The 27,960-nt window shown below is 48.0% G+C and overlaps 1 protein-coding gene across 10 annotated transcripts; it reads right to left on the reverse strand.

Moving 5' to 3' along the window:
* On the reverse strand, positions 1-27,858 carry TMEM170A (transmembrane protein 170A). 10 transcript variants are annotated; one of them, XM_089320501.1, is made up of 3 exons: positions 27,747-27,858; positions 5,693-5,863; positions 1-3,392 (listed from the first exon to the last, which is right to left on the reverse strand). In XM_089320501.1, exons 2-3 carry the CDS (start codon positions 5,859-5,861, stop codon positions 3,262-3,264), a joined length of 300 nt encoding a protein of 99 aa, XP_089176627.1. In that variant the 5' UTR covers positions 5,862-5,863; positions 27,747-27,858; the 3' UTR covers positions 1-3,261. The 10 variants fall into 10 exon arrangements, with proteins under 10 accessions (XP_089176627.1, XP_008255849.1, XP_008255848.1 ...); XM_008257627.5 differs by lacking the exon at positions 27,747-27,858 and adding an exon at positions 22,566-22,800 and having other exon boundaries at positions 5,762-5,863; XM_008257626.5 differs by lacking the exon at positions 27,747-27,858 and adding an exon at positions 22,566-22,800.
* Positions 27,859-27,960: the final 102 nt, after the last annotated feature.

The following is a 27,960-nucleotide window of genomic DNA, read 5'->3' on the forward strand; positions in this document are numbered from 1 at the left end:
TCCAGGATTCAAAGTAATTCTTTATTGATAAACATTTACACTAGAATTAGAAATGTCAGTAGAAAAATAAAATTTAAATAATTTTCTATTGTACAAAGATTTGATCGTTTTGACTCTAGCAGTTTGTGAAATAACCGAATACAAAAAGTAAGGCCAATTTTAGTCACAACCAGCCTTACAGAGTGCACAGAAGAGACTCCAAGTTCACAACACTTTGTGTGTGTGGGCTGCGGATGGCACGAGGGCTTCACATTCCAGGAAAAGCCTCCTCAGGGGAGGTGGTGTGTGCTGCACTGTGATTAAGCACTGAATTTGGATCAGAACATTCGGAAAAGACACTGGAATCAAAAGCCAACATATAATTTAAAAACTTAAAAAGAAAACAAAAACCTAAGGAAGAATGCAATTATTCGCAGGCGCTTTCCCTCAGTAGTTTGAACATCTCGTAAGTAGCGTCCTGCTGCAGAGTTGTTATGCTTCTCTTACAACATGCACTACTCTTTTTTTTTTTTTTTTTTTTTTTTTTTTTGACAGGCAGAGTTAGACAGTGAGAGAGAGAAAGGTCTTCCTTCCGTTGGTTCACCCCTCAAATGGCCGCTACATCCGGCGCGCTGTGCCGATCTGAAGCCAGGAGCCAGGTGCTTCCTCCTGGTCTCCCATGGGGTGCAGGGCCCAAGGACCTGGGCCATCCTCCACTGCACTCTCGGGCCACAGCAGAGAGCTGGACTGGAAGAGGAGCAACCGGGACAGAATCCAGCACCCCAACCGGGACTAGAACCTGGTGTGCCAGCACCGCAGGCGGAGGATTAGCCTAGTGAGCCGCGGCGCCAGCCATCACTACTCTTTTGTGTATGGAGTTTTCCCAAAATGCTTTTCCCCTTAAGCCCCAGATTAAAGAATCAAGAGGTCAGCTTTTACACTTATGGGCTGCCGCCCTTCTCCTCACAAAAACCAAACCAAACCAAACAAACAAAAAAACAAACAAGAAGAAGGAAAAGTGGAAGCAAAGCTGAGAGAATGGCAGCTACATTTGTCTTAAAGAAAACTGGCTGGCAAAAACTCCCAGAAAGCGAAAGAAAGTAAAATAAAATGTTTAACTTAACTGCCAACATTCTTCAATCTGAGCAATCACTCCCAAGTATGTGAGACCAAAAAAAAGGACATTCTTTATCGTTCAATTAGTTTCTCTCTGAAAACCTTTCGCTAAGGAAAGTCTATATACAATTATTCACAGGCAAGCGCTTCACATACAGTGATGGATGAAATATTCAACAGTTTGAAGATAACATTTTATATCTGAAGTTTTAAGAAACAGTATATAGTATAACAAGAAAAAGATGGAACAAAGACATGTTTCAAAATTCCTTAATTTTGTGTCTTGGTTCTAAAGAAAAATAACCTAACATTTTAATCATGGGTCATTATGTTTAAAAGTCAGTTTTCAGGGGGAGGGGCCCTGTGAAACTGGATCTGAAAGAAACGCTCAGCTGAGAGCTCTCACAGGAAGCATCCTTCTCCAAAGACCGTAGAAACCATTTCCCATAACGAAAGTGCAAAACTGCCCCCTATTACTTACACTCGAAGGATAATTTCCAAAATCACAACTCCTTGCATTGAAAACTGGAATCTTTAAAACTCTGCTTGGAAGAAAATTTTGAGTTTCTTGTTGGGGAAACTGGAAAGGACATGTGGCTTCATTCCAATTCTACTTTTAACTTTCCGCCCTGGGTATCTGTTACCATAATTTGTGATAAGTGGTCTAATTAGTCAGGAGAAAATATCCAGTTAATTTTTCTGATCCCTTTGTCAGTTTTCTCTATGACTGTCCCTCCAAACTTGGTCTTCCTGGGTATTCTTATCAGAAGCCAGAGTATACACTGCTTGAAATGCAACAGATATGTTCTTGTGCATATGACTTCGAGAGCTGTGAGACTTGACTGCACAACGAAAACTCACCTTTAAAAAATGTCAGATTTAGTTACCTGAAACCTATTTTGAAAACAGACAACAACAACAGTTATTTCATACAAAACTGTTTAGGTGGTAAGGATCAAGTTGGGTAATTAATTTTTATAATCCTTTCCCTTTTAAAGGTCACAGTTTTCAGGCCTTTTGATAAAAAACAAAGTTAAGGAGCAGAAACTCAGTTTTTTTTTTTAAATTCATCTATTTAATTCTCTTGAATAAAAACGTAAAGGGCAGGGAGGGAGCTAATTGGAAATGAAACTTCAGGCACTTTATGGGAGCTGACACCCAATACTGTAAGGGGGTCGAGGAGTCCCCCCAGGTAAACACAGTAAGACTAAGAGATCAACAACCACCACCTCTAGTTTCAGCTGCACTTCTGGTTTCTTAAAAGCCATCAGTAAACAAACTACTAAGAAAAAATGTAACAGAATGTTCATGAAGTATCTTACTTGTGTCTCTGTCTAATGAGTATTCTAACCAATCTGGCTTAAAATTGTCAATTCAACCCATTTAACAGGGAATGTTTTCAATTAAGCTAAATAAAATTAATAGAACTAAAAGTGATAGGAAAAGGCAATATAAAAATTCTAAAGGTCTCCATTAGCTAGCTTATTTGAGAAAATCTACTAGACAACAAATTCAGATCTCTTAAAATATATTAAATAATCCGAGGTCAAGATAGGTATCTATAAAATGTCACATTATTCAATAGTTATCTACTTTGTCTTCTAACATTGGAACCAAAGCCACTACTTGAGTTATACTTTGATTTTTTTTGCCCGTTACATTTCATCAAACTTGTTCTCAAAGCCATTCTCAACCAAAACCTAATTGGCATTTACTGTCATGAAGATTTAACAAAAGCAAAGTTTGCCAAATTTTAATCAAGATTAGATCAACTAGGATTGTAGTACAGCATACCCTGCTCATTTAAAAGAAACTGTGTGAAATATGCAACACTTCATTTTGTCACAGAATATTGTAAATGTCAGTGCAAATGACCTTGACCCAGAGGCATGGCTGGCCTGCCTTGGGTGAAGGTGTAATGTGTTAAGCTACTTAAATTCAGTATCTATGAAAAAGAAAGTCAAGAAAGTTGTTTTGTTTTGGTGGAAAACGCCAAGAGTCCACAAAGAGCTCAATTGTTGGAGCATCAAACCGAAGACAGGGGTGGGATGTTGGTTTTCGCACTCATGTCCATTCAAGTGGCTTCTGTGTGAAACACTGCACTCCGTGTTTTCTTTCTGAAGGCTCTATAAAACTCAGGGTGGATATCACAGCAGAGGGGGTATGCTAGAGAGTTGCTAAAATCCGCAGAAAGGAGACCAGCACCACGCAGAAGGTCTGTCCCGTGCCCAGGGTGAGGGCTTCAAAGGGTATCATTTCCTTCCCTGCCGCTCGGTAAACTCCAGCAATTGCTGCACCTGATTAAAAATAGCAGGGGAGTTGAGAAAAAAAGGGGAAAAAAAATAAGGTTAACCAAAACATGAAAATATAGCACTTTAATAAAATTCTACTCCAAGTGGACTGTTCTAGATTTTTTAGATTAAAACTGAAATATATAAATATTTTGTTTTTCCTATTCTTTCTGCTGACTACTCTAGTTTTAAAGTACTCCTTAAATAATCTGCAAGTCACTGAAATGCGCTTTTAAATGTAGACTCCCTGAAATGAGTCTTATGGATTTACTCAATAAAATAATCTAGATTAATAAAATTTTTTAAAAAAAGACCATTCCCAAATGACCTGACTGTGAACTCAAAAACATCTCTTTATCCCCATGCCAATTATCCCCTTGCCAATTATCCCCATGCCTAGCACTTAACTGGTGTCTATAAATTCTTGGCATTAAATGGCAAATCTCTTCTGAGTGAGAGTGAGCAAAAAATCTTCCAGACTGCAGGGAACCCCTGCTCTACCTCCTATGGTGCTCAAAGTTCCTTTCTAGAAACGGATAGAGGAAGAAGGAAGGGGTGGGAAAAGGCAGAGGTGAGGCTCTAAAACATAACACTGTTATTAATTCAAAGGGAAGAGGAGAGAAACAGATTCCTTTCTGTTTCCCATATCATTGTTTTCCTTATGTTAGGGTAACTTTCTAGAAACTGACAAAACAAAATAAAAACCATCTACTCAGATACCCATCTGAGTTGCTATAACAACTCAGCACCATACCAAGAAAGTCAAAATTTCATTAGTTCAAAAAGACAAATCCAGATTTCTCAGATGCCCCCCGGTATACATCACTCACACACGCACTCACACACACAGTTTGTTCCAAACAAAACCCTTCTTGGTCACGGAGTGTCTATTCATGTAAGTATGTATTTATGGAATACTTCTGTTTTTTAGTGTGTAATCCCTAGCCTCCAGATGCTCAGAATCTAGCGAGGGACATCAGATTAAAATTAATTTTCATTAATGCAAGATAATACCAGCATGGCAATCAAATGTCCATGCATTTTACCAGTGTGATAAGAGACAGTAACATTTTAACAAGAATAAGGAACAACAGTAATCTGAGGTTGGTTGCCTTGAATACTGACGACTTCAAAATGCCCTCCCTCCTCCAGTGTCAATGCATACATTCCGGTCAGTAACATCTGAAAGGCACATGTTTCACTGGGCCCCTCCGTTACTCAGCTCTTCAAAAACAGTGAGTTCTGCAGAAAGAAACTTGAGGAACTTGAACTTGGCCCTAAAATGGGATCTGGAGGGAAAAAGGGAAGAAAGAAAAAAGCCTACCAGAGGCAGCAGCAAAGCCAGAAGGGAACAGTCTACCTGCTAAAGACTGGCACCTACTGCACACCTACCAGGTGTGAGGGTGGTCGTACTGCTGCTATTTTACTTAAGAGGAAACTGAGATGAGTCCAAGAGACAAGGTCACTTTGTCCCACAAAAGCACTTGTCAAGGAGGCAGATGGAGATTTCTGCTTGAAGCTCCAAGTTTAAAATCACAGTGAAAAAAAATAGTTACAAATTAGATTTTAAGAATATATTTATGTTTGCATGTACATTTACAACAACAGAATAACACCAAAATGCAACCATGGTCTTAACTGTGAGATGGGATAATGGAGACTTGGAATTTTGCTTACTTATAATTTTTAATTCATACAAAATGCACAGGTTTGTACTTAAAAATGAACTTAAAAATGATTTAAAGTTATTCCTGTTATTGTGGCCTGTGACATGGGGAAAAGCCAAAAACAAACAAAAATATAACACACACAAAACAAGCCCGGTAACAGGAAACAATTCCTAACATCAGGGTTATTCCGAGTCTCGTTCAGTAAGTCTTGAAGGGAGAAAATAAGCAGGACACATCTCAGGTGCTTTTCTCAACAAGGATTCTGTCATTGGCATGACCCTTCCATCCTTACAAGAAGCCACAGCTGGCCGAGGAGAAGTGACTGGTCAGCCTGCAATGCCACCAGTCACAGGGCAGCTGATCAGAAAGGAGCAGCAGCTTCCAGACAGGCCGGTGACCTGTCTCACAAGATGGACCTCACAAAACTTAACACGGCTTCCCTGAAGCCAGGGAACAAAATCTGAAGGCAAAGAGGCAGGCCCAATGACCAGGGTCTGGGTGTGAGAAAAAAACCAACACATGAAAAGACACTCCTTTTTTTCTTCAAACCACGCAGATGATGTTTCTAAAATGGGGCCTGAAAGGAACTGGCTAATCATATTAAATGTTTCAACTAGTATTTAATGTCTAACATACTTGTCAAGATTCCAGCAGTAATTGGTCCCACGATGCCCATCAACAGGATGCTTACAGACATGAACCTACCATATTTGTGATGTCTGAGGGTGAAGAGGGCCAGTAATCCAGCAGGGACATGAAAGAAGAGAGATGACACCAGTGCCCACAGGAACACCCCGTACCACATCTCTGTGAGGGAAGACAAAGAAGGGCTGCATGTCACCAACTTTCCAGACACGACCACAGGAAAAGGGTGCCCATCACACCCGCTTACTTTCAGAAGCACCCACTTGGGGAGGAGGCATTTAGCCTGGCGGTTAAGATGCTGGAGTTTGGTTCCTGGCTCCAGCTCCTGACTCCAGCTTCCCACCAAATCGGACCCTGGAGGCAGCAGTGATGGCTCCTGACACCCACATGGGAGACACAGATTACATTCCTGGCTCCTGGCTCTGGCCCAGGCCCCAGCAGGCACTAGGAGAAAGAACCAGTGGATGGGAGTTCTTTCTGTCTCTATCTTTCAAATAAATAAAAATTAAAACAGCTGCAACACAGTTTCAGTTTTAAATTATCTTCCACAGACTACCACCTGTTTTTGTAAGAAAAGACATTTTTTTGGTGCGAGGGCATTTGGTACAGTAGCTAACGCTACCACTTAGGATGCCTGCATCCCAGTACAGAGTGCTTGGTTCAAGTCCTGGCTACTGTACTTCTGACCCAGCTTAATGCACATTTTGGAAGGCAGCAAATGAAGGCTTGCATACTCCCACATGGAGGAACCAGATGGAGGGAGTTCCACATCCTGTTTTCAGCTTGGCCCAGCCCTGGCTGTTGCAGGCATTAGGGGACTGGTCCAGCAAGTGAACAATCTCTCTCACTCACTCACTCAGCCTTTCAAATAAAATGAAAATGAAGACTTTTTTGAACCCATGCCCATTTATTTACATATTGTCTATGGCTGCTTTCCAAAGATGCTAACAGTGGCAGAAACCATATGGCTTACAAAGCCCGAAATATTTACAGGCTAGTCCTTGACAGAAAAAGCTGAACAACCTCTGAGAAGAAACCTCTACCCTCAAACTAAAAAATGCTTCAACTTCAATGCAAATTGATCTAAGTAACTTCCCTCCCATGCAAAGCACAAGCATAAGGCACCAACTGCTAGGGTATTATGATGATCTTGCCTGCCTTTTGATCATTCAGTCCTCTAACATGGAAAAGGTCCACAATGACATTTATTCAAGAGTCATTTTAAAGACAGTGCAACGTCAAACTAACCCTCCTTTTAGGACATCAAATCCTTTAAGATGCGAAATAAATACTAGAAAAAACAGAAGTACGTAGCTTAAAGACAAATGGCAGGTCAGTGACACAGGATGGAAGAGTAGTTTCCTACTTAGACTTGTAACTCAGGCAACAGTAAAATATTTTATCCCCAGCTATGCATAACAACCTACACATGAGGTGCCTTAAAAAAAACAAAGACAAAACCACTACCATCCTGCCTTCAAGAAACTTCATGATTTGGCAAACGATAGACACCTTGTCATTGCCCCATGAACCCAAGGCGAGACTGCAGAATTCTCCAGAGTGCTCTGGCTACTCACGTGGAGAGAATGAAGGGGCTACAGCACGAAAAACCCACTGTCCACCAGGCAGCAGCAGGCAGTTTTGGAGATCAGCAAACAGCTCAATCTGCAGGAGTTCTCGACTTCCATGCTGCTGACACTCAAACTCTAATTCTTCCCTGTGAGGGCTGCCTGTGTATTGCTGGAAACACAGCAGCATCCCTGGCCAGAAGCACTCTCTTCCCAGCTGTATTAACCAGAAATATCTCCAGGCACTGCCAAGTGTCATTAGGGTGGGAAAAACAGCCTGATTAAAAATCACTGGCTTGGGGCCGGCCTGTAACACTGGCATCCCATATAGGAGACCCGGAAGAAGCTCCTGGCTCCTGGCTTTGTATTGGCTCAGCACCGGCAGTTGTGGCCATTTGGGGAGTGAACCAGTTGGTGGAAGACCTCTCTCTCTGTGTAACTCTTACAAATAAATAAAATCAACCTTTTTCATAAAAATATTTATTTATTTGAAAGTCAGAGTTACACAGAGAGAGGAGAAGCAGAGAGAGAGAGGTCTTCCATCCGTTGGTTCACTCCCCAACTGGCCGCAACGGCTGGAGCTGCACTGATCCGAAGCCAGAAGCCAGGAGCTTCTTCCAGGTGTCCCACACAGGTGCAGGGGCCCAAGGATTTGGGCCATCTTCGACTGCTTCCCAGGCCATAGCAGAGAGCTGGATCAGAAGAGGAGCAACCGGGACTAGAACTGGTGCCCATATGGGATGCCGGCACTTCAGGCCAGAGCGTTAACCCTCTGCGCCACAGCGCCAGCCCCAATAAAAAAAAATCTTAAAAAAAAATAAATAAATAAAATCATTGGCTTGACTAAAACAGTTTATAAGAGCAACAATATGGGGGCTGGGGTTGTGGTGCACTGGGTATAGCCGCAGCCTGCAATGCTGGCATGAGTTCATGTCTTGGCTGCCCCATTTCTGAACCAACTCCTTGCTAATGCACCTGGGAAAGCAGCGAGGATGGGCAAGGAAGTATCTGGACCCCTGCCATGCACATAGGAGACCTGGGACGAAGCTCCTGGCTTCAGCTTGGCCTGGCACTGGCCATGGCAGCCATGTGGGAGTGAACCAGCTGGTAGAAGATCTCCCCATCTGTCTTTCCCTCCCTCTCTGTAATTCTTTAAAAATAAATAAATAAATTTTAAAAAGGGAAGGAGGTGGGGCCAACATTGTGGTGTGGCAGGTGAAGCCACCAAGTAGGACGGCAACATCCCATATGGATGCTATTTCAAGTCCTGGTTGTTCCACTTCCTTTTTTTTTTTTTTAAGGTTTTTTTTTTTTTTTTTTTAAGATTTATTTATTTATTTATTTGAAAGAGTTACAGAGAGAGAGAAGAGGCAGAGACAGAGGTCTTCCATCTGATGGTTCACTCCCAGATAGCTGCAACGGCCGGTGCTGTGCTGATCTGAAGCCAGGAGCCAGGAGCTTCTTCAAGGTCTCCCACACGGGTGCAGGGGCCCAAGGACTTGGGCCATCTTCTACTGCTTTCCTAGGCCATAGCAGAGAGCTGGATCAGAAGTGGAGCAGCCAGGTCTCAAACCAGCGCCCATATGGGATGCCGGCGCTTCAGACCAGGGCTTTCACCCGCTGCGCCACAGCGCCAGCCCCATGGGGTGTTCCACTTCTAATGCATCAGCTCCCTGCTAGGCCTGAGAAAAGCAGTGGAAGGTGGCCAAAGTAATGGGCCTCTGCACCCACATGGTACACCTGAACGAAGCTCTAGGTTTTGGCCTGGTCCAGCCCTGGCCGATGTAGCCAACTAGGCAGTGAATCAGCAAATGAAAAATCTCTCCATGTCTGGCTGCTGTCTGTATACCTCTGCTGTCTGTGTAACGCTAACTTTCCAATACATAAATAAATCTTTAAAGAACAACAAAAAGAGCAACAGAAGTTAAAGCTACAAAGAGAGATGGGGTGGGGAGAGTCACTATGGGAAGCTTGGAACCCAGACTAAGGACTTCACAGGGAAGCTCTGGAAGGGCCGCCGCAGGTTCTGGGCAGTGAAGAGCTTCAGCACATCACGCTGTGCGCCTCGCCAGATGCACCCAGTTGGAATATAAACCAGAAAACTATCTTTTCAGAGAGTAATTTGGAAGTGAAATGTGTATAACCTTTGCTACAACGACTTTATTTCCAGAACACATTCTACAGGAATGCGCACCCAGGACAGGAGGCTCCCAGCAGGGTTGCCACTGATGGTAAGAACTGGCTTGGGAAACACGAGTGCATCCACACGGTGGAGCTCCGCAGTCACTAACAGCATGACACGAGGTAGTCATTTTGCCTTGCAGTTAGGATGCCTCCATCTCACCTCACAACAGACACCCACTCCAGCTTCCAACTCCTGCTTTCTGCTAACACAGACCCTCAAGCAGTTGGGTCCCTGCCAAAGCCTGAATTTCATTCCTGGCTCTAATGTTTGGGAAGTGAACCAGCAAATGCAAGTTTTCTGTCACTAACATAAATAAACTAAAAATTCTAAAAATATTTGATAAAGACAGAGTGATGTGTTAAGATGCCTGAGCTATACTGCTAACAGAAAAAAAGCATGTTGCGAAGTTATGTAGAATACGATCTGTTTCTCAAAGAACAAAATATATGTGTGTAAATGCTTCTACATATTCAGAGAAAACACTGAACATGCTGATTTAATAAATATTTACTCTGCACACAGGTGCTGCTCCCATGCTTTACAAACACTAACTCACGCCGTCTCAGAACAGCTCTGAAGTGCCTACTATCTGCAGCAGAGGGAGGTTAAGACACTAGTCAACGGGAGCAGATGCTTAGCAGTTAGGATGCTCGCGTCCCATACTGGAGTGCCTGGGTTTGATACACAGTTCTAGCTCTGGACTCCAGCTTGCCACCAATGCAGACCCTGGGAGGCAGCAGTGATGTCCTGTCACCCACGTGGGAGATCTGGACTGAATTCCTGCTTTTGTGCCCCCTACACACATTGTGGGCATCTGGAGAGTGAACCAGCAAATGAGAGGTCCCCCTATATGTCTCTCTGCCTCTCAAATGTAAAAAAATTAAATTAAAAATATAAACATATAAAAAACTAATATATGACACACTAATATTTCCATAAATATATGAGTATATATAAATATTCACATACATACATATATACACATATTCGTAAGTACTACCCATTCTGCACCAAAGGAAAAACCAGGTTTCTAGCCAACAGTGCCAACCGAAACTGATCCTCAGCAGTCAGTGCCCACCTCTCTGGAAACACACTCCACTCCACTCCAGCCTCTTCTCCAGCCAGCAGTCAGGCTAGAAGGCTTCCTGGCCTCACTGCGGGGAGACTCACCCTCTCTCGTTAGCAGCAGCTCCGAGGCTGCAGTGCCTGGATCTGAGTACTGCCCCTTCCTCCCAAATGCACACCTGCAAGAGCTCTGGCACTCACAGACCCCTCCTGCCTAGATGCACTCTGGCTCAGTCGGAGCAGCCTGGCCTCCCAGGTAAGGCCCCTGCTGCACCACCCATGGCCAACTCATCCCTAAGGCACAGCCAAGCATCATGCAATTCCCTTCCAAAGCAAAAACACCATCTTCAACCCCAGCGTCCTCACCAGCCCCTCCCCACATCTCTCTGAGACCATGACCACCCTAACAGCTGGTTTGCAGAAGGTTCCATGATGGCACCAGGAACACCACTGCCCTACAGGAGACAAATGAGATGTAAGCCTGCCTCCAAGAACTTGGCTGCTGGCTGCCACCACTGAGTGGAGACCACCTTTGCGAGCCCTTGTGTTTCAGAGGTAAGCACTGCTTTCTGAGGTAACCTGAGGCACCACTGGAGCACGGTTCTCGACCGAAAAGTTTAGTCTGGGAGCCGGCGAGGTAAAGCTGCCGCCTGCAGTGCCAGCATCCTGTATGGGCATCGATCCAAGTCCCAGCTGCTCCAATTCCTATCCAGCTCTCTGCTGTGGCCTGGGAAAGCAGTAAAGGATAGCCTAAGACCTTGGGTCCCTACACACACAAAGAGAGCCGGAAGAAGCTCCTGGCTTCTGGCTTCGGATGGGCCTGGCTCTGGCCATTGCAGCCATGTGGGGAGTGAACCAGTGAATGGAAAACCCCTCTCTGCCTCTCTTTCTCTTTCTGTGTAACTGACTTTCAAAGAAATAAATAAATTAAAAAAAAAAAAAAAAAAAAAGTTCAGTCTGGGGCGAGGGTTTGGTCTTGTGGTTGTAACACCACTTGGGATGCCCACATGCCACATCACAGTGCCCGGTTCAAGTCCCATCTCTGCTCCCGATTCCAGCTTCCTCTAACATGCTGAAAATAATGGCTCCAGAAGTTGAGTCCCTACCACTCACATGGGAGACCTGGAGTGAGTTCCAGCCCTGGCCACTGTGGACATTTGGGGAGTGAAACAGCAAATTAGAGTTTGTTCCTCACCTCTCAAATAAATAAAAATAAAACATCCTTTATAGCCTGCTTTAAAAAAAAAAAAAAACTATAAAGGAAAAAGGTGAGTCTGGATATAGCTTACAGTGAGTGAAGGTTAGGGTTAGGCCTCGTATGGGCTCAGTTATGTACCCCCAAACTCAGGTTAAAAATGGTAAGAATGTGGCCTTCCAAAAGGAAAAGATCTCAGTCTCTTGGTCTCTCTCTACGCCACGGGAGGCACACTGACAAGGGAGTCGCCTGAGAGCAAGGACGAGGCCCCTCACCTGACCATACCGGCAGCTTGATCTCCAAACCTGAATAGTGTCTGTTGTTGAAGTCACTCAGCCTGCAGTATCATTATGGCAGCCCCAGCTAAGACGACACTCACCCCATTTACTTCCCCAGGTCTCAGCACCTGACCAAGAAGGCAACCCATATCTCAACTGTCGTAAAAGCTTAAAGCCTTTCGTAAACAGGATCTGCCCTGCAGGTTCCCTGGTTTTCTGAGAGGGGAAGCACGCTGCAACCCCAAGCCCTACGCCATACCCACTAGTGACCTCAGCGCCTGCGCATTTCCTAAGGTATCACTTCAGTCACTTGCAGCAGGAAAAAAGTGTATCACAGATGACACTTCCCAGACGGTGGACTTTTACAGGACTCTAATGGCAAAGGCAAACCCAAATCTATAAAATGCTTCTTAAAAAAAACTAAGTGATTTCCCTTTAATCTACTGCACTTTAATTTGCCATCTACTTAATAGCTACGTATGGATCATCATAGAGTGTTCCTCATTTTCCTGGCTCCACACACCGTCAAGAATATTTGTCTACGTATCTTACAGGATCTTCTTGTTCACTGCTTCAAATCAAGTGCATTATCGTCAGCTATGTTTACCTTGGCAGCTGGACACAGGTCAGTCTATTTGTGCTGCTCTAACAGAGATCTATTTGGCTCAGTCTTAGAAGCCCAAGATCAAGGGGCCACATCAAGTGAGGGCCTTCAGCTGTAATCCAGTGGAAAGCACTACACAGGCAAGAGAGAAAATGAGACTGCAAGAGGGGACTGCACTTGCTTTCACAACAAACTCACTCCTGCAATAATGACATCGATGCAAATCTCCTTTTAAAAGTCCTACCTCTCTTGAACTCTTTACTTAACAGAGTTAATCATATGTGTATAAAGTCTATTGAAAATAGAGTTCAGTAAAAAATAAGAGTGGGAATAAGAGAGGGCGGAGGAAGTTTTTTAACTGTAAAGCTGTATAGTTCTGCATACATTCCTGTGGACTTACTTCTAAGGGTACAGTTTAAAAATTTGTCTTGGGGGCCGGTGCCGCGGCTCACTAGGCTAATCCTCCGCCTTGCGGCGCCAGCACACCGGGTTCTAGTCCCGGTCGGGGCGCCGGATTCTGTCCCGGTTGCCCCTCTTCCAGGCCAGCTCTCTGCTGTGGCCAGGGAGTGCAGTGGAGGATGGCCCAAGTCCTTGGGCCCTGCACCCCATGGGAGCCCAGGATAAGTACCTGGCTCCTGGCTCCTGCCATCGGATCAGCACGGTGCGCCGGTCACAGCGTGCCAACCGCAGTGGCCATTGGAGGGTGAACCAACGGCAAAGGAAGACCTTTCTCTCTCTCTCTCTCTCTCTCTCTCACTGTCCACTCTGCCTGTCAACAACAACAACAACAACAAAAAACAAACAAAACAAAAACAAAAAACCTTGTCATGGGACTCCAAATCCCATTAAACTTGGTGGTAAAAATGCCATCTTAATTGTTAAAGTGATCATATTAAGTGTTAAAGTGAACAACAGATAGGATTAAGTGTTAAAGTGATCATATAAATAGGATCAAGTGCCTGGTAATAATAACAGAATTAAAAAGGAGAGACTGTTCCAACATGGGAAGCTGTCCACACAGCAGACTCATAATGACAATCGCTTTAAGTAACACTCTGACCTCAGAATCAGCTCTTAAGGCTTCCTGGTCTGGAGGAAAAGCCCATGAGAGCATTTCAGGCATGGAAAGCCAAGACACTGTGGCAAAACATGTTCTACATGAAGGATCTCTGTGAGTGAGATCCCAGCAGAAAGAAGTGGCCATCAAAGAAGGATATACTTTTCTCTAAAGGGAGGAGAGAACTTCTACTTTGCTTATGGCCTTATCCAAATACTGACATACTTTGTGAACTCAAAAGGACTCCACGAGCCTAAAAAGTTCATGTCAAGAGCCTTGGCAGTCACTGACATCATACATAAGGGTGTCAATTGTGGGGCTGGCGCTGTGGCATAGCAGGTAAAGCCCCTCCTGCAGTGCCAACATTCCATACAGCTGCCAGTTCGAGTCCTGGCTGCTCCACTTCCAATGCAGCTCTCTGCTATGGCCTAGGAAAGCAGTTGAAAATGGCCCATGTCGGGCCGGCGCCGCGGCTCACTAGGCTAATCCTCCGCCTTGCAGCGCCGGCACACCGGGTTCTAGTCCCGGTTGGGGCGCCGGATTCTGTCCCGGTTGCCCCTCTTCCAGGCCAGCCCTCTGCTGTGGCCAGGGAGTGCAGTGGAGGATGGCCCAGGTGCTTGGGCCCTGCACCCCATGGGAGACCAGGAAAAGCACCTGGCTCCTGGCTCCTGCCATCGGATCAGCGCGGTGCGCCAGCCGCGGCGGCCATTGGAGGGTGAACCAACGGCAAAGGAAGACCTTTCTCTCTGTCTCTCTCTCTCACTGTCCACTCTGCCTGTCAAAAAAAAAAAAAAAAAAAAAAGAAAATGGCCCATGTCTTTGGGCCCCTGCACCTGCGTGGGAGACCTAGAGGAAGCTCCTGGCTCCTGGCTTTGGATTAGCGTGGGAGACCTAGAGGAAGCTCCTGGCTCCTGGCTTTGGATTAGTACAGCTCCGGTTGTTGCAGCCATCTGGGGAGTGAACCAGCAGATACAAGACCTCTCTCTCTCTCTGTCTCTGCCTCTTTTTAACTCTGCCTTCCAGGTGCTTTTTCCTGGTCTCCCATGGGGTGCAGGGCCCGAGCACGTGGGCCATCCTCCACTGCACTCCCTGGCCACAGCAGAGAGCTGGCCTGGAAGAGGGGCAACCGGGACAGAATCCGGCGCCCTGACCGGGACTAGAACCCGGCGTGCCGGCGCCGCAAGGTGGAGGATTAGCCTATTGAGCCACGGCGCCGGCTCAACTCTGCCTTCCAAATAAATAAGTAAATCTTTTTTTTTTTTTTTTTAAGAGTGTTAATTGTTAAATTAACAACAGGGGTCACTGTGTGCTAACTCCCTATGCAGGACCTCTGTCCTCAATGACTTGTATTATGAAGGTTAACTGTAAAACTAGTTCTTAAACAGTTTGTGTGTGTGTGTGTAAATTTTTGAAATCCTTACTTAGCATACAGTTGGTCTTTTGTGTGCAAAGCTAACTGAAAATAAAACTTAATGGAGAATGGGACTAGCACAGGGAGAGGGAGGAGGAGGTGGGGTGGGAGTGTGGGTGGGAGGGCAGGTATGGTGGGAAGAATAACCATATTCCTAAATTTGTACTTAGGAAATTTGTATTCCTCAAAAAATAAATTAAAAAAAGTCACACCTCTCAAGGCTATGACACTGGGGATTCAGCGTCCAGTGAACCCTGGGGGACACGCTCAAACCACAGCAGTAGCTAAAGGCACATCAGTTCACTCCTGTGAAGTGCAAGTGAGGCAATTGTTCTGTAATAAAAGACTACCAGGAGAAATGAATCAAGATCAAGCATTGTGGCTGAATGGGCCCCCCGAAGATGTTAACATCCTCGTCCCCCAAACCTGAGCTGTTACCTTACCTGGCAAAAGTGGCTTTGCAGTTGTGTCTAAATTAAGGATCCTGCAAAGGGAGATTAACCTGGGTTTTCCAGGCTGACCTAATGTAGTCACAAGTGTCCTCAAAAGAGGGAGACAGGAGGTCAGAGTCAGAGAGGTTCAAAGATGCTCTATGCTGCTGGCTTTGGAGAACAGGAAGGACCACGAGCGGAGGCGTGCAGGTGGCCTGTAAAGCTGGGAAAGGCAGGAAACAATCTTGAGAGCCTCCACAGGAATGCAGGCTGCCAGTGAGCCTCACCGTGGACTTCTGACCTCTAGAATTACAGACGCTGCTGTTGTTTTTGTGTGTAATTCAGATTTATGTATTTGAAAGGCAGAGGAACAGAGAGACAGAGAACTGTCCATCTGCTTGTTCACTGTCCAAATGGCTACCAACAGCCGGGCCTGGGCCAGGCTGAACCCAGGAGCCAGGAACTCCAACCAGGTCTCTTACATGGGTGGCAGGGTCCTAAATACTTAGGCCATTTTCCACTACCTTCCCAACTGGACTCACAGAGAACTGGATCAGAAGTGGAGTAGCCAGTTCTCAGACTGGCACTCTGATATGGCATCTTAATTGATATGGGATTCAGCAGCTTAACCCACTGCACAACAATGCTGGCCCATTTTGCTGTTTTAAGCTGCTGACTTTGTGCCTGTTAATCAAATATTTATTGAGTACATTCTATATGCCAGGTATATCAGTGCAAAATAAAACAACACAAGGATCCCTGCCTGCCCTCACAGAGCTCATCACAGGGCTAGCACTGTGCTGCAGCGGGTTACAGCCCTGGCCAGTAGTGCTGACATCCTATGTGGGCACTTCTGATCCAGGTCCTTGCTAACGTGCCTGGGAAAGCAGCAGAGGATGGCCCAAGGCCTTGGGCCCCTGTATCTACATGAGAGACCCAGAAGTTCCTGGCTCCTGGCATCAGATTGGCTCAGCTCTGGCAATTGTAGCCATTTGAGGAGTGAACCAGCAGATGGAAGACCACTCTCCCTCCCTCTCTGTCTCTAAATCTCTCAGTAACTTTTTTTTTTGACAGGCAGAGTTAGACAGTGAGAGAGACAGAGAAAGGTCTTGCTTCTGTTGGTTCACCTCCCAAATGGCCGCTATGGCCAGCACACTACACCGATCCAAAGCCAGGAGCCAGGTGCTTCCTCCTGGTCTCCCATGCGGGTGCAGGGCCCAAGCACTTGGGCCATCCTCCACTGCCTTCCTGGGCCACAGCAGAGAGCTGGCCTGGAAGAGGAGCAACCGGGACAGAATCTGGCGCCCCAACCAGGACTAGAACCTGGGGTACTGGCGCCACAGGTGGAGGATTAGCCTGGTGAGCCACAGCGCCGGCCCCCTTTCTCAGTAACTTTTTTTTTTTTTTTGACAGACAGAGTGGACAGTGAGAGAGAGAGACAGAGAGAAAGGTCTTCCTTTTGCCGTTGGTTCACCCTCCAATGGCTGCCGCGGCCGGCGCGCTGCGGCCGGCGCACCGCGCTGATCTGATGGCAGGAGCCAGGTGCTTCTCCTGGTCTCCCATGGGGTGCAGGGCCCAAGCACCCGGGCCATCCTCCACTGCACTCCCTGGCCACAGCAGAGAGCTGGCCTGGAAGAGGGGCAACCGGGACAGAATCTGGTGCCCCGACCGGGACTAGAACTTGGTGTGCCGGTGCCGCTAGGCGGAGGATTAGCCTAGTGAGCCGCGGTGCCGGCCTCTCAGTAACTCTTACAAATAAATAAATTAAAAACAAAAAAGAGCTCATAACCTTCATAATATATTCATAGGGTGGGTGCTGTGTTGCAGCAGGTTAAGATGCGCCTTGGGACACCCACATCCCATAGGGGAGTGCCTGAGACAGAGTCCTGCTTCTGCTTCTTCAGGTCCAGCTTCCAGCTAAGGTACATCCTGGGAGACAGCAGATGATGGCTCAAGCAGTTGGATTCTTGCCACCCATATGGGAGACCTGGATGGCGTTCCAAGCTCCTGGCTTTGGCCTGGCCCCACTCTGGTTGTTGCAGATATCTGGTGAGTTAACCAGTGGATAGAAGACCTCTGTTTCTTTCTCTTTCAAATAAAAAAAACTTTAAAAAAATCTATTTTTAAATGGACATTCCAGGGAAAGAAAAGCCAGGGAGAGCACAATCCTTTAGGCGATTCTGGATTAACCAAAGGGGTTTATCCTTGATGGCTCCTTGGCAATAGCTGAGGCACCTCATTTCTCAGCTAGGCCTCAGACCACCTGCCCTGGCCCCAGTCAGCGGGAAAGGAAAGCTAAGCCAAGTGGGCAGTGTGAAGTTCAGCATTCAGACAGTGTTGCAGCTGGTCCCACTGTGACCTTATGCTGCAGGTGAACACGGCCAACTCCTCCAAAGCCAGAGTCCTACACAGACCACGTCAGTCCTCCTGGGTCCTGTGACTCCATGCTGGGGCTGGACTGGCAGGACGCTAATCCCCCCCAGCCTGCATCTCCACACTGGCCACTGGGAGATACTTCTCCTGCCAAATCCCACCCAATCCCCTAATCCCCCACCTCAGTAGATCCTTCTGTCCCCCGACTCCTCAACAACCATGACTTGCTGTCAGGACGACCGGTTCTGTCTGCTGCCCGTCTCCTGAAACTCCTACTGTCTATGCTTCCACCGCTACTCTTGGAACGTGCCCCTGAGGCCTGCACACTCCTGGTCTCTTGGTCCTAGCCAGGCCAACCCGTGCCTGCTTAATCCAGCCTTCCACCTTCTCTCCACATAAAGCCAGTAATTAATGCAACTGGGCACAGGGTATGCCACTGAGGTGACAGAAATACTCTCCAGCCAATTTTTTTTTTTTTTTGACAGGCAGAGTTAGAGAGAGAGAGAGAGAGAGAGAGAGAAAGGTCTTCCTTTTCCGTTGGTTCACCCCCCAAATGGCCGCTACAGCCAACGCACTGTGCCGATCTGAAGCCAGGAGCTAGGTGCTTCCTCCTAGTCTCCCATGCGGGTGCAGGGCACAAGCACTTGGGCCATCCTCCACTGCACTCCCAGGCCACAGCAGAGAGCTGGACTGGAAGAGGGGCAACTGGGACAGAATCTGGCACCCAACCAGGACTAGAACCCGGTGTGCCTGCGCCGCAGGCAGAGGATTAGCCTAGTGAGCCGCGGCCCCGGCCCTCTCCAGCCAATTGTAATGATGGTCATACAATCCTGTAACCATGCTGAAAATCTCTAGGTTGTACACTTAAAAAAAAGTGGGGGTGGGGGTGGGGGTGATGGGTGTTCGTTCTACTGGTTGCTGCTGCTAGGGAAACCCACATTAGGTACTGAAGCAATTGGCCCCAAGTTCCGGCTCTGCTTCAGTCCAGATTCCTGCGAATGTGCATCCCAGGAAGCCCAGTCTGAGTACCTGCCTCCCAGCCTCAGCCTCCACCAGCCCCAGCTGTTGCAGGCATTTGGGGAGTGGACCAGTGGATGGGAGATTTCTCTTTGTCTCAAAAAAACTTTTTTAAAGTCAACCCATCCCTCCTCTGCCCACAACCCTCTCCCACGGCCCTCCAGGATCTGAGCTCACTGCCTCCCTGCTCCTTGCCACATCTCCCAGCCAGGCGCACTGCCTCCTGGGTGTTACTCAAGCTCCGGTGGGGGCCTCTGAGACTGCTGCTTCCTCACTGAGCATGTTCTTCCTCCAGGAGCCGCAGGGCTCCTTCCACACTTCCTTCAGCTCTCTGCTCTGAAGTCACCATCACCGGGCTTCCCTCTGTGAAATCACGCTCCAGCCTGGACACGTGCGCTCTGCCACTTCCTGTGCTCCTACCCTGTCTCACAGTCACCATCAGCGGCTGCATGCCACACTTGCGCTTCTTCGCTGTTTTCTTATTAGGAGGAAAGCTCCATATGGGACCAGTCTTTGTTTTGTTCATTAGGGTTTCTTGGTGCCTAGAAAACAATCAGCACTCAACAGACAAGGAAATGTTGGGTGAATGGATGACCAGTCCAAGTGTGAACTGTTCTTGATTCCAGGAAGGGCACAACTGACGCGCTAATGCATTTTTGTTTAATTACCACAGGATACACTCTGACAGAGAATTAACGAAATCCACGTCATCAGAAAATCAATGTTATTCTTCACACACACACACACACACACACACACAAAGCTGGTCTTGTCTTGGTATTCTGAAATATTGAGAGAAAGAAACAAAGAAAGAAAAAAATCTGAACAACTTGGAAAAAGGAAGGTTAGGTATAACCTAAATGGCTAGATTGGAAATGCAGGTAAAATGATCCAATTCAAAGCTTCCTTGTAAAGATACACTACAGAAATTTCCCAAGCAATGATTCTGCCATAATGAGTTGGCATAAACTCAAGTAACCTCTTTTGTCAGACGAAAATAGAAACCATACCAGATTCAGGAAGAATGAAATTCATATTAAGTAAGTTGCAGTGTCTGAAACAGGATCAAACTTCACGCACCTATGACACCATCAGTCTAGCTGAAGATCAGACACGGCGGGGAGGCTGTTCCCCACCCTACTGCGGTCAGCCTGAGCTTGAGGCTGGGGCCCACACATGGTTACGCCCCCAGCCCAGAGCCTGCATTTGGCTGCATGTGTGTGTTGATGGATGAATGAATGACAGCCGGTATGGACGTCTTCAATGCCCACGCCCACACGCTATGGTGTGAATACGGCCTGAGCGACCCCGAGGGCGCGTGTGAGCAAATATAATCCCCACTGAGAAAGAGGTGCTGTCAGAGCAGAAACTTAATCAGACTCTGCCATTCAGCAGTGGGGCCTCTGGGAGCAGATGAGGATTAAGGCCATCAGGGCAGAGCCTCCACCAGTACCGGCAGCTTACGAAGAGGCAGTGAGACACAAGAAAGCTCCTGTCCCTGGCCATGTCAGGCCCAGTGCCACCCTGGGATTCTGCCAGCAAGGTCATCATCACCAGACGTGGGTCTGCAACCACAGATCCCCAAGACTGCACGCCCCAAAAGACCTCTCTATAAATACCCAGTCCCAGTTACTTCATCACCAAATCAGACTAAGCTACCACAGGGGTCATCATAAATCCAACTACTAGTTGTAGTTCAGTATTTTCAGAACAAATTGTGAAAGCAAGCCTTTCCCACAGCTATAGAGTCTACTATGACATTAAACCATCATCCTGAATCCACATACCTTTTCTAAAAAAAAAAAAAAAGAAAAAAGGGAATGAAAGATAAACAAAGCAGAATATTCAGTTCCAAAGTGTCCCCTGACATGTGACTTTGACTTATGAAAGGATTCATGTGCCCATACAAAGCAGAGATCTGATAGACACCAAATGATCAGTCAGCATTACCAGAAAAGGTGACTGACTCCAAAAAAATTGGCCTGGACTCTTCAAGCTCAAGAAAGTGAAAGCAAAAATGGAGGAACTGTTCTAGGCTAAATGAGACTAAAGAGACAAGATGGCTCAGTGGGATCCTTGATTACATCCTGCAAATTCACACACTCGCCACAGGAAAGCTCTTTGGACAACTAGGGGAAAGTAAATAAGACCTACACATTGGACAACATTCTATCATTGCTAGAGTTCTTGAGTGATGACGGCTTTGTGGCTAGGGTAGAAAATGTCCTCCTTTGAGAAGACTACATGCTGAAGTCCCAGGCGGCAAGAGCTGGGACTTCCACAACTTCCTGTCAAACATTTCTGCAGAAAGTTCAAGTATGGTGTGCATGCATAGGACCACGCACAAGCAGGTGACTGTAGTCACCAGCTGCCTACCACAGTGCGGCCAACGGCCAGGGCAGGTGTATGGGCTCCCTGGCGAAGCTGTAGCTGTCTGCCTGTCCGAGTAGACTCCATGGTGTTTCTACCAGATGAATCACTTGGGCACGTCTCAGAGCACACCCCACGTTAAGTGACATAGGACTGTATCTGGACAATCACAACATTAGTGAACCTCAGAAAAGGGCACACGGGTATCTGTCGTACTGTTCTTCCAAAGCACAAACAAGATGGAACCTAATCTCACGCGGGGTGGGGGTGGGGCGTGGCTCCTCCACACTCAACGCTTCACTGTTCACCAGGATCTCCAGCATGCCAGGTACTTGCGCTCTGCCTGTCGCCTGCGATCCTGGGGCCGCTGGAACCGACCCTGAGCTGCCAGGTTCTCCGTTTAGGCGAGGTCACATCTGCATCTGACCCCACACCGCTCATTATGGTACCAACCACTTCACAAACCTGCCCGGGGACATCATCAGGCAGGTAACACTCAGCAGGTCCCAGGTGTCCACTGCACGGCGCCTGGCAGTCCCTGCCCATCCTCCTTCCCGGGGCACGGGCTCGCGGCCCGGTCTCCTGGGTCTCCCGCTGTTTACCGAGCCAGGACCGCTCCGCTGCGATGCAGGGCCCGGGTCTCGGCTTCCATCACCACCACCGAGTGCTTCCCGCGGCGCCCTGCCCTCGAGGCCTCCGTTCATCCTCCCAGGGGAGGGAATTTCTCCTCCACCTGCTCCCCCCCCTCCTGAGAGCCCCAAGTGCTACCGTGCACGACAGCTTCCAAAATCCCTTCGGCCGGGCCCAGCAGAAGCTGCGGCGCGGGCGTGCAGAGTTGAACGCAAGCCCGTCAAAGCCCCCGACCGCGTGGGTGGGAAAGGCAACAGGTGCCAGTTCCTAGAAAGAGCAAACGGCAGAAAACTCCCGCGGCGGAGACGCAGGGGGACCGCCGCGGCCCAGGTCCCACGCGCAGGCGGCCAGGCGCTAGCCCACGCCCCACACCCCACGCAAGGCGGGCTCGGCCCGGGGCCACGCTGGGCCCCGCGAGGTCCGGAGACTCCAGAGGGCCACACTGGCCCGGTTCCTGGGTCCCCCTGCGGCCGCGCCTCCGACCCGCCCTCAGCGAGAGCCGGGGGAAGGGGCTCTCGAGTGCGGAAGCGGCACCCTCCTTCCCGGAGACGAGCAGCGCCCATCCGGCCGGCGGGGCTGCTCGCCCGGCCTGGACTCGGGGGTCGCCCCCCTCGAGCCGGCGGCGGCGGCGGCGGCGGCGGGAGCGCAGCGCGCAGGCGCGGGCCGGGGCGGGGCCGTACCTGGGAAGGAGCACAGCGAAGTGGAGTTGGGGCACAGGGTCCCGTTGCCCACCCGCGGCACGAGCTTCAGGCTGAGGATCTGCTGCAGGAGCCCGGCCGAGCCCCCGCTGCTGCCGCCGCTCCCCTCGCGCTCCATCCCGCCGCCATTCACCACACACACAGGCGGGGAGGGCGCCCGAAGTGCCGCGGAGGTTCGCTCCCGCACCTCCGTCGCCTCAGCGTCACCTTCGGCCGCGGCCTTTTCCTTCCTCCCACCCCCAACGGCGCGGCCAAAGGATAGTTCCTCCCTCCAATCACAGGGCGCCGCAGATGTGAGGGGCGGGGCGAGGGTTGTTCCCGCCTCTGACGTTGCGTGTGACTGAGGCTACGCCCCCTAATGGAGAAGTCTTTTCTGTTCAAGTAGGGAGAACTCTGCTGTGCGCTTCTCTGCGGCGCCCCCTGTCAGAAAGCGAAGGGATTGCATATGCGCCACCATACCAGAGATGTAGCTTTAAAACCGGGCGGCCACAGATCGCAACAGATTTGTAACGTTGTTGTAGCTAACCAGGACTGGACACCAGTATTTATGAAAGGCTTGTGAACAGATCATTAAAGCTGAGAGTAGTCAGGCTGCAGTTGTGACTCAGTGAGGCATCTCATATAGGAGTGCCCTTCCAGTCTCCCCTGCTCAGCTTGTGATCCAGCTTCCTGCTAATGCACCCGGGACAACAGCAGATGAAGACCCGGGTGCCTCGACCTGCCACTGCCAGGGCCGACCAGGGTGGAGTTTCTGGCCTCTGGCTTCAGTCTGGCCCAGATCTGGCTGCTGCGTCCGTGTGGGGAGTGAAAGAGCAGATGGAAGATCTCTCTGTTTCCCTGTAGCTCTGTCTCTCTGCCTTTCAAATAAATATAAATAAAATTTTTTTTTTAAATAAAGCCGACTGTAGAGAGATTATATTCAAATGCAGGCATGGCACTTGGCTGGGAGATTGCACTCCTGTATATTTGTCCCTATACAATGCCAAGAGAAAAAAGCTAGGCGTTAATGACCAAATATTGTATGTTCCCATTTGTCTGAAAAGTCTAGAAAAGACACAGATCTTCAGAAACAGAAGGAAGACCAGACTTTGCCCAGGGCTGGCAGAGGGAATGAGAAGCGACTAACAATGCATAGGGATCCTTTTTGGAATGATGGAAGTCTCCTAAAACTAGATTGTGCTGATGGTTGCACAATTCTGAAAATTTACTAAAAATCATTTCATTGTACACTTAAATGAATGTTATGCTACATCCACTCAGCCTTCTAGAAACTTTCTTAAAAAAATGACCAGTAGCCTACTCAAATTTCTGTTTGAGTTATTTGGGGCATCCAGAATGTCACTTTAATAACTATAACAGTCATCTTGGCTTTCTACCCTTAAACATAAATTTCAAATCTTTTTTTTTTTTTTTTTTTTACTTAAGAGGGAAAAAGAACACAAGACTTGAAAACTGGCCCAGGGACTTAGTAAGTCATTAATTAAAGCCAAAACTTTCCATCATTTGAGTTGAAATTAAAAGATCCCCATGATTTTCAGATATTTTCCAGTGCAGCCAGACTTCCTGTCGGCGTCTCAGGCTCTGGAAGGCTCCCTGGGCACGTGGTGGAGTGATTTCGTGCTGACAGTCTTTTTCCATTAACTACCCTGTATCTAAGGCCAGGCACACCCTGGAAATAAACGCTGTTACTCAACTTAAAGAAAAAAGACAAAAGAGAAGAAAGTATCAAGAAAAAGAACCACAAACACCTTCAGAGAGAAGCTATTGGTCACCAACAAGGCAAGGACCATCAGACAGTTTGACTGCAAGTAAAGGAGCTTGGAAGACAATGGACCAATACCTTCGATATTTGGAGGGAAAGTGACTTTTTTGAAAGCCAAATTTATTTTAAAATTAAAAATCATTGTGGGGCCAGCGCTGTGGCATAGTCGGTTAAGCCTCTACCTGCAGCACTGGTTGGAGTCCCATCTGCCCCACTTCCAATCCAGCTCTCTGCTAATGGCCTGGGAAAGCAGTAGAAGATGGCCCAAGTGCTTGGAGCCCTGCACCCATGCAGGAGACCCGGAAGAAATTCCTGGCCCAGATGGGTCCAACTCTGGCTTCAGATGGGCCCAACTCTGCTGTTGCGGCCATTTGGAGAGTGAACCAGTGGATGCAAGACCTCTCTCTTGGTCTCTCTCTCTCTGTCTGTAACTCTGCCTCTCAAATGAACAAATAAATCTTTAAAAAATAAAAAATAAGCATACAAAAAACAGTAGCTTTTTTAAAAAAAGCATTATGTACAAAATACATAATTAGAGCTCCCTTCTGAAGGTTTCATTTAAGAAAATTCTAATGCCAGTTCCCTCAACCCTATAACCAAGAAACTTACTAGAATAGAAATGCTAAGTAGAAAAAAGGTTAGGAAATATTTAACAGTGATGTCTTTTCAATACATTGGCCAGACTGGCAGAGTCTTAGAAATGGAAGAAAGCAATTATAATACTCGATAGTGAGTCACATGTGGAAATTTATTTTAAACTGAGAATCCCATCCTCTGTCAAATTATGAACTGAGAGGTTAAAAGAAGGACACTTAGACCTGCAGGACTCTGAAAATGTAGTTTCATATGCCCTTTTTAAGAAGCTGAGGATGGGGCCGGTGCTGTGACATAGTGGGTAAAGCCACCACCTGCAGTGCTGGTAGCACCCCCCTCCATGGGCGCCGGTTAGAGTCCAGGCTGCTCCACTTCCAGTCCAGCTCCCTGCTAATGGCCTGGGAAAGCAGCAGAAGATGATGGCCCAAGTGCTTAGACTCCCTCGTCCCTGTGCCCACATGGGAGACCGAGAGGAAGCTCCTAGCTCCTGGCTTCTTGTGGCCATTTGGGAAGTGAACTAGCGGATGGAAGATATCACTGTCTCTGTCTCTGCCTCTCTGTAACTCTACCTTTCAAATAAATAAATAAATCTGAAAAAAAAAAAAAAAGAATAGCTGAGAATGCAGATGCTTCAAAAACTTTTTGGAAAACCGGAATTAAAAGCATGAATTTGGGGCTGGCACTGTGGCGCAGCATGTTAACGCCCTGGCCATAAGCGCTGGCATCCCATATGGGCGCCAGTTCGAGTCCCGGCTGCTCCTCTTCCAATCCAGCTCTCTGCTGTGGCCTGGGAAAGCAGTGGAAGATGGCCCAAGTGCTTGGGCCACTGTACTCACATGGATTGGCGCAGCTCCAGCCTTTGTGGCCATCTGGGGAGTGAATCAGCAGATGAAAGACCTCTCTCTCTCTGTCTCTACCTCTCTCTGTAACTGTCTTACTTTTTTTTTTTTTTGACAGGCAGAATGGATAGTGAGAGAGAGAGAGACAGAGAGAAAGGTCTTCCTTTTTGCCGTTGGTTCACCCTCCAATGGCCACCATGGCTAGCGCGCTGCAGCCGGCACACCGCGCTGATCCGAAGGAGGAGCCAGGTGCTTCTTCTGGTCCCCCATGCGGGTGCAGGGCCCAAGCACCTGGGCCATCCTCCACTGCACTCCCTGGCCACAGCAGAGAGCTGGCCTGGAAGAGGGGCAACCGGGACAGAATCCGACACCCCGACCTGGACTAGAACCCGGTGTGCCGGCGCTGCTAGGTGGAGGATTAGCCTATTGAGCCGCGGCGCCGGCCAACTGTCTTTCAATAAATAAAATAAATCTTAAAAAAAAGCATGAATTTATTTCAGTGCCATTTTTAAAAAATCCATGCTTAGTTTCTTCACAATACATGTTTTTCATGTATCATGAAGAAAAATTTTTGCACTAGAAAGTGTTTTGGGGGCAGCACCGTGGCTCAGCAAGTTGAGCTGCGGCCTGGAACGCTGACATCCGTACATAAAGTGCTGCTTTGAGTCCTGGGTGCTTCGCTTGCAGTCCAGCTCCCTGCTGATGTGCCTGGGAAGGTGGCAGAAGTTGGTGGGAGTGCTTGGGCCCTGCCACCCACGTGGGAGACCTAGATGGAGTTCCAGGCTCCTGGTCCAACTCCAGGCATCACAGCCATTTGGGGAGTGTAACCAACAGATGGAAGTGTGAGCTTGCACGCACGTGTGAACACACACACACTCTCTCCCCCTTTCAAATAAATAAATAAATCTTTAAAAAATGTTTTCACAGGGGCCAGCGCTGTGGTGTAGCAGATAATAGCTGCCACCTGAAGCGCTGGCATCCCGTATGGGCGCCGGGTCGAGTCCCGGCTGCTCTACTTCTGATCCAGCTCTCTGCTATGGCCTTGGAAAGCAGTAGAAGATGGCCCAAGTCCTTGGGCCCCTGCACCCACGTGGGAGACCCGGAAGAAGCTCCTGGCTCCTGGCTTCAGATCGGCCCAGCTCCAGTTATTGCGGTCAGTTAGGGAGTGAACCAGCAGATGGAAGACCTCTCTCTCTCTCTTTCTCTCTCTCTCTCTGCCTCTCCTCTCTCTGTGTAACTCTGACTTTCAAATAAATAAATACATCTTAAAAAAAGAAAAAGAGTAGTGACCAAGAAAGAGAAAGATATGTGGGACAAGACATGGTGCAGAAAAAGAAAGAAATGTGCGAGGAGCCAGGGTGTCAGACTGACTTCTGCAATGGGCCTAGCAGCCACCAATTCGGATTATGACAGAAGGAAGCACAATGAAATTCTTTCAAGCTACAGACAAAACAGTTAGGAAGTTCAACCTTACAATGACAGAAGGCGAAGATACTTCTTTCTTCTCAAAAATGGGAAAACTCCGCCTAGCAGCGCCGGCACACCGGGTTCTAGTCCCGGTCGGGGCGCCGGATTCTGTCCCGGTTGCCCCTCTTCCAGGCCAGCTCTCTGCTGTGGCCAGGGAGTGCAGTGGAGGATGGCCCAGGTGCTTGGGCCCTGCACCCCATGGGAGACCAGGAGAAGCACCTGGCTCCTGGCTTCTGCCACCGGATCAGTGCGGTGCGCCGGCCGCAGCGCACCGGCCGCAGCGGCCATTGGAGGGTGAACCAACGGCAAAAGGAAGACCTTTCTCTCTGTCTCTCTCTCACACTGTCCACTCTGCCTGTCAAAAAAAAAAAAAGGGGGGGGGGGAATAAAAGGCAACACAGACTCCAAGGAAAGCACAAAGCTGTAAGGAGTGCACAGAACAAACGATGAAGCACAACCTGGTGTGCTTTGTTCTAGAAACCGTTCCCCAGCCTCACTTACTTCACTTATAGGGAGATGCAGGAGTAAAAAATGTTCAGAATGCAGTGCAGACCATGTTGATGATCTCTGGATGGTGTAGCTAGGAACTGAGAGGTTAAAAGAAAGACACTCACACCTGCAGCACTTAACTAGATCCAAAAGGCACAGCAGGAAAGGCTTAATAAATTTAACTTCCTTAAATAGATAACTGACATCACCACCCTGGGATGCCATT

The sequence above is a fragment of the Oryctolagus cuniculus genome, chromosome 18 (genome assembly GCF_051225735.1).
Source record: "Oryctolagus cuniculus isolate XC-2025 breed Fujian yellow rabbit chromosome 18, ASM5122573v1, whole genome shotgun sequence".
Taxonomy (NCBI): domain Eukaryota; kingdom Metazoa; phylum Chordata; class Mammalia; order Lagomorpha; family Leporidae; genus Oryctolagus; species Oryctolagus cuniculus.

What these genes read in the sequence shown, in the direction of transcription:
- TMEM170A (XM_089320499.1), bottom strand. Translation starts at nt 7,591, where the DNA reads ATGCCAGTGTTACAGGCCGGCCCCAAGCCAGTGATTTTTAATCAGGCT. An exon ending in AGCCCCTTCATTCTCTCCAC is followed by an intron (nt 5,864 to 7,278) that starts GTGAGTAGCCAG and finishes CTTCCCTCACAG; the next exon opens with AGATGTGGTACGGGGTGTTC. An exon ending in TACTGCTGGAATCTTGACAA is followed by an intron (nt 3,393 to 5,692) that starts GTATGTTAGACA and finishes ATTTTTAATCAG; the next exon opens with GTGCAGCAATTGCTGGAGTT.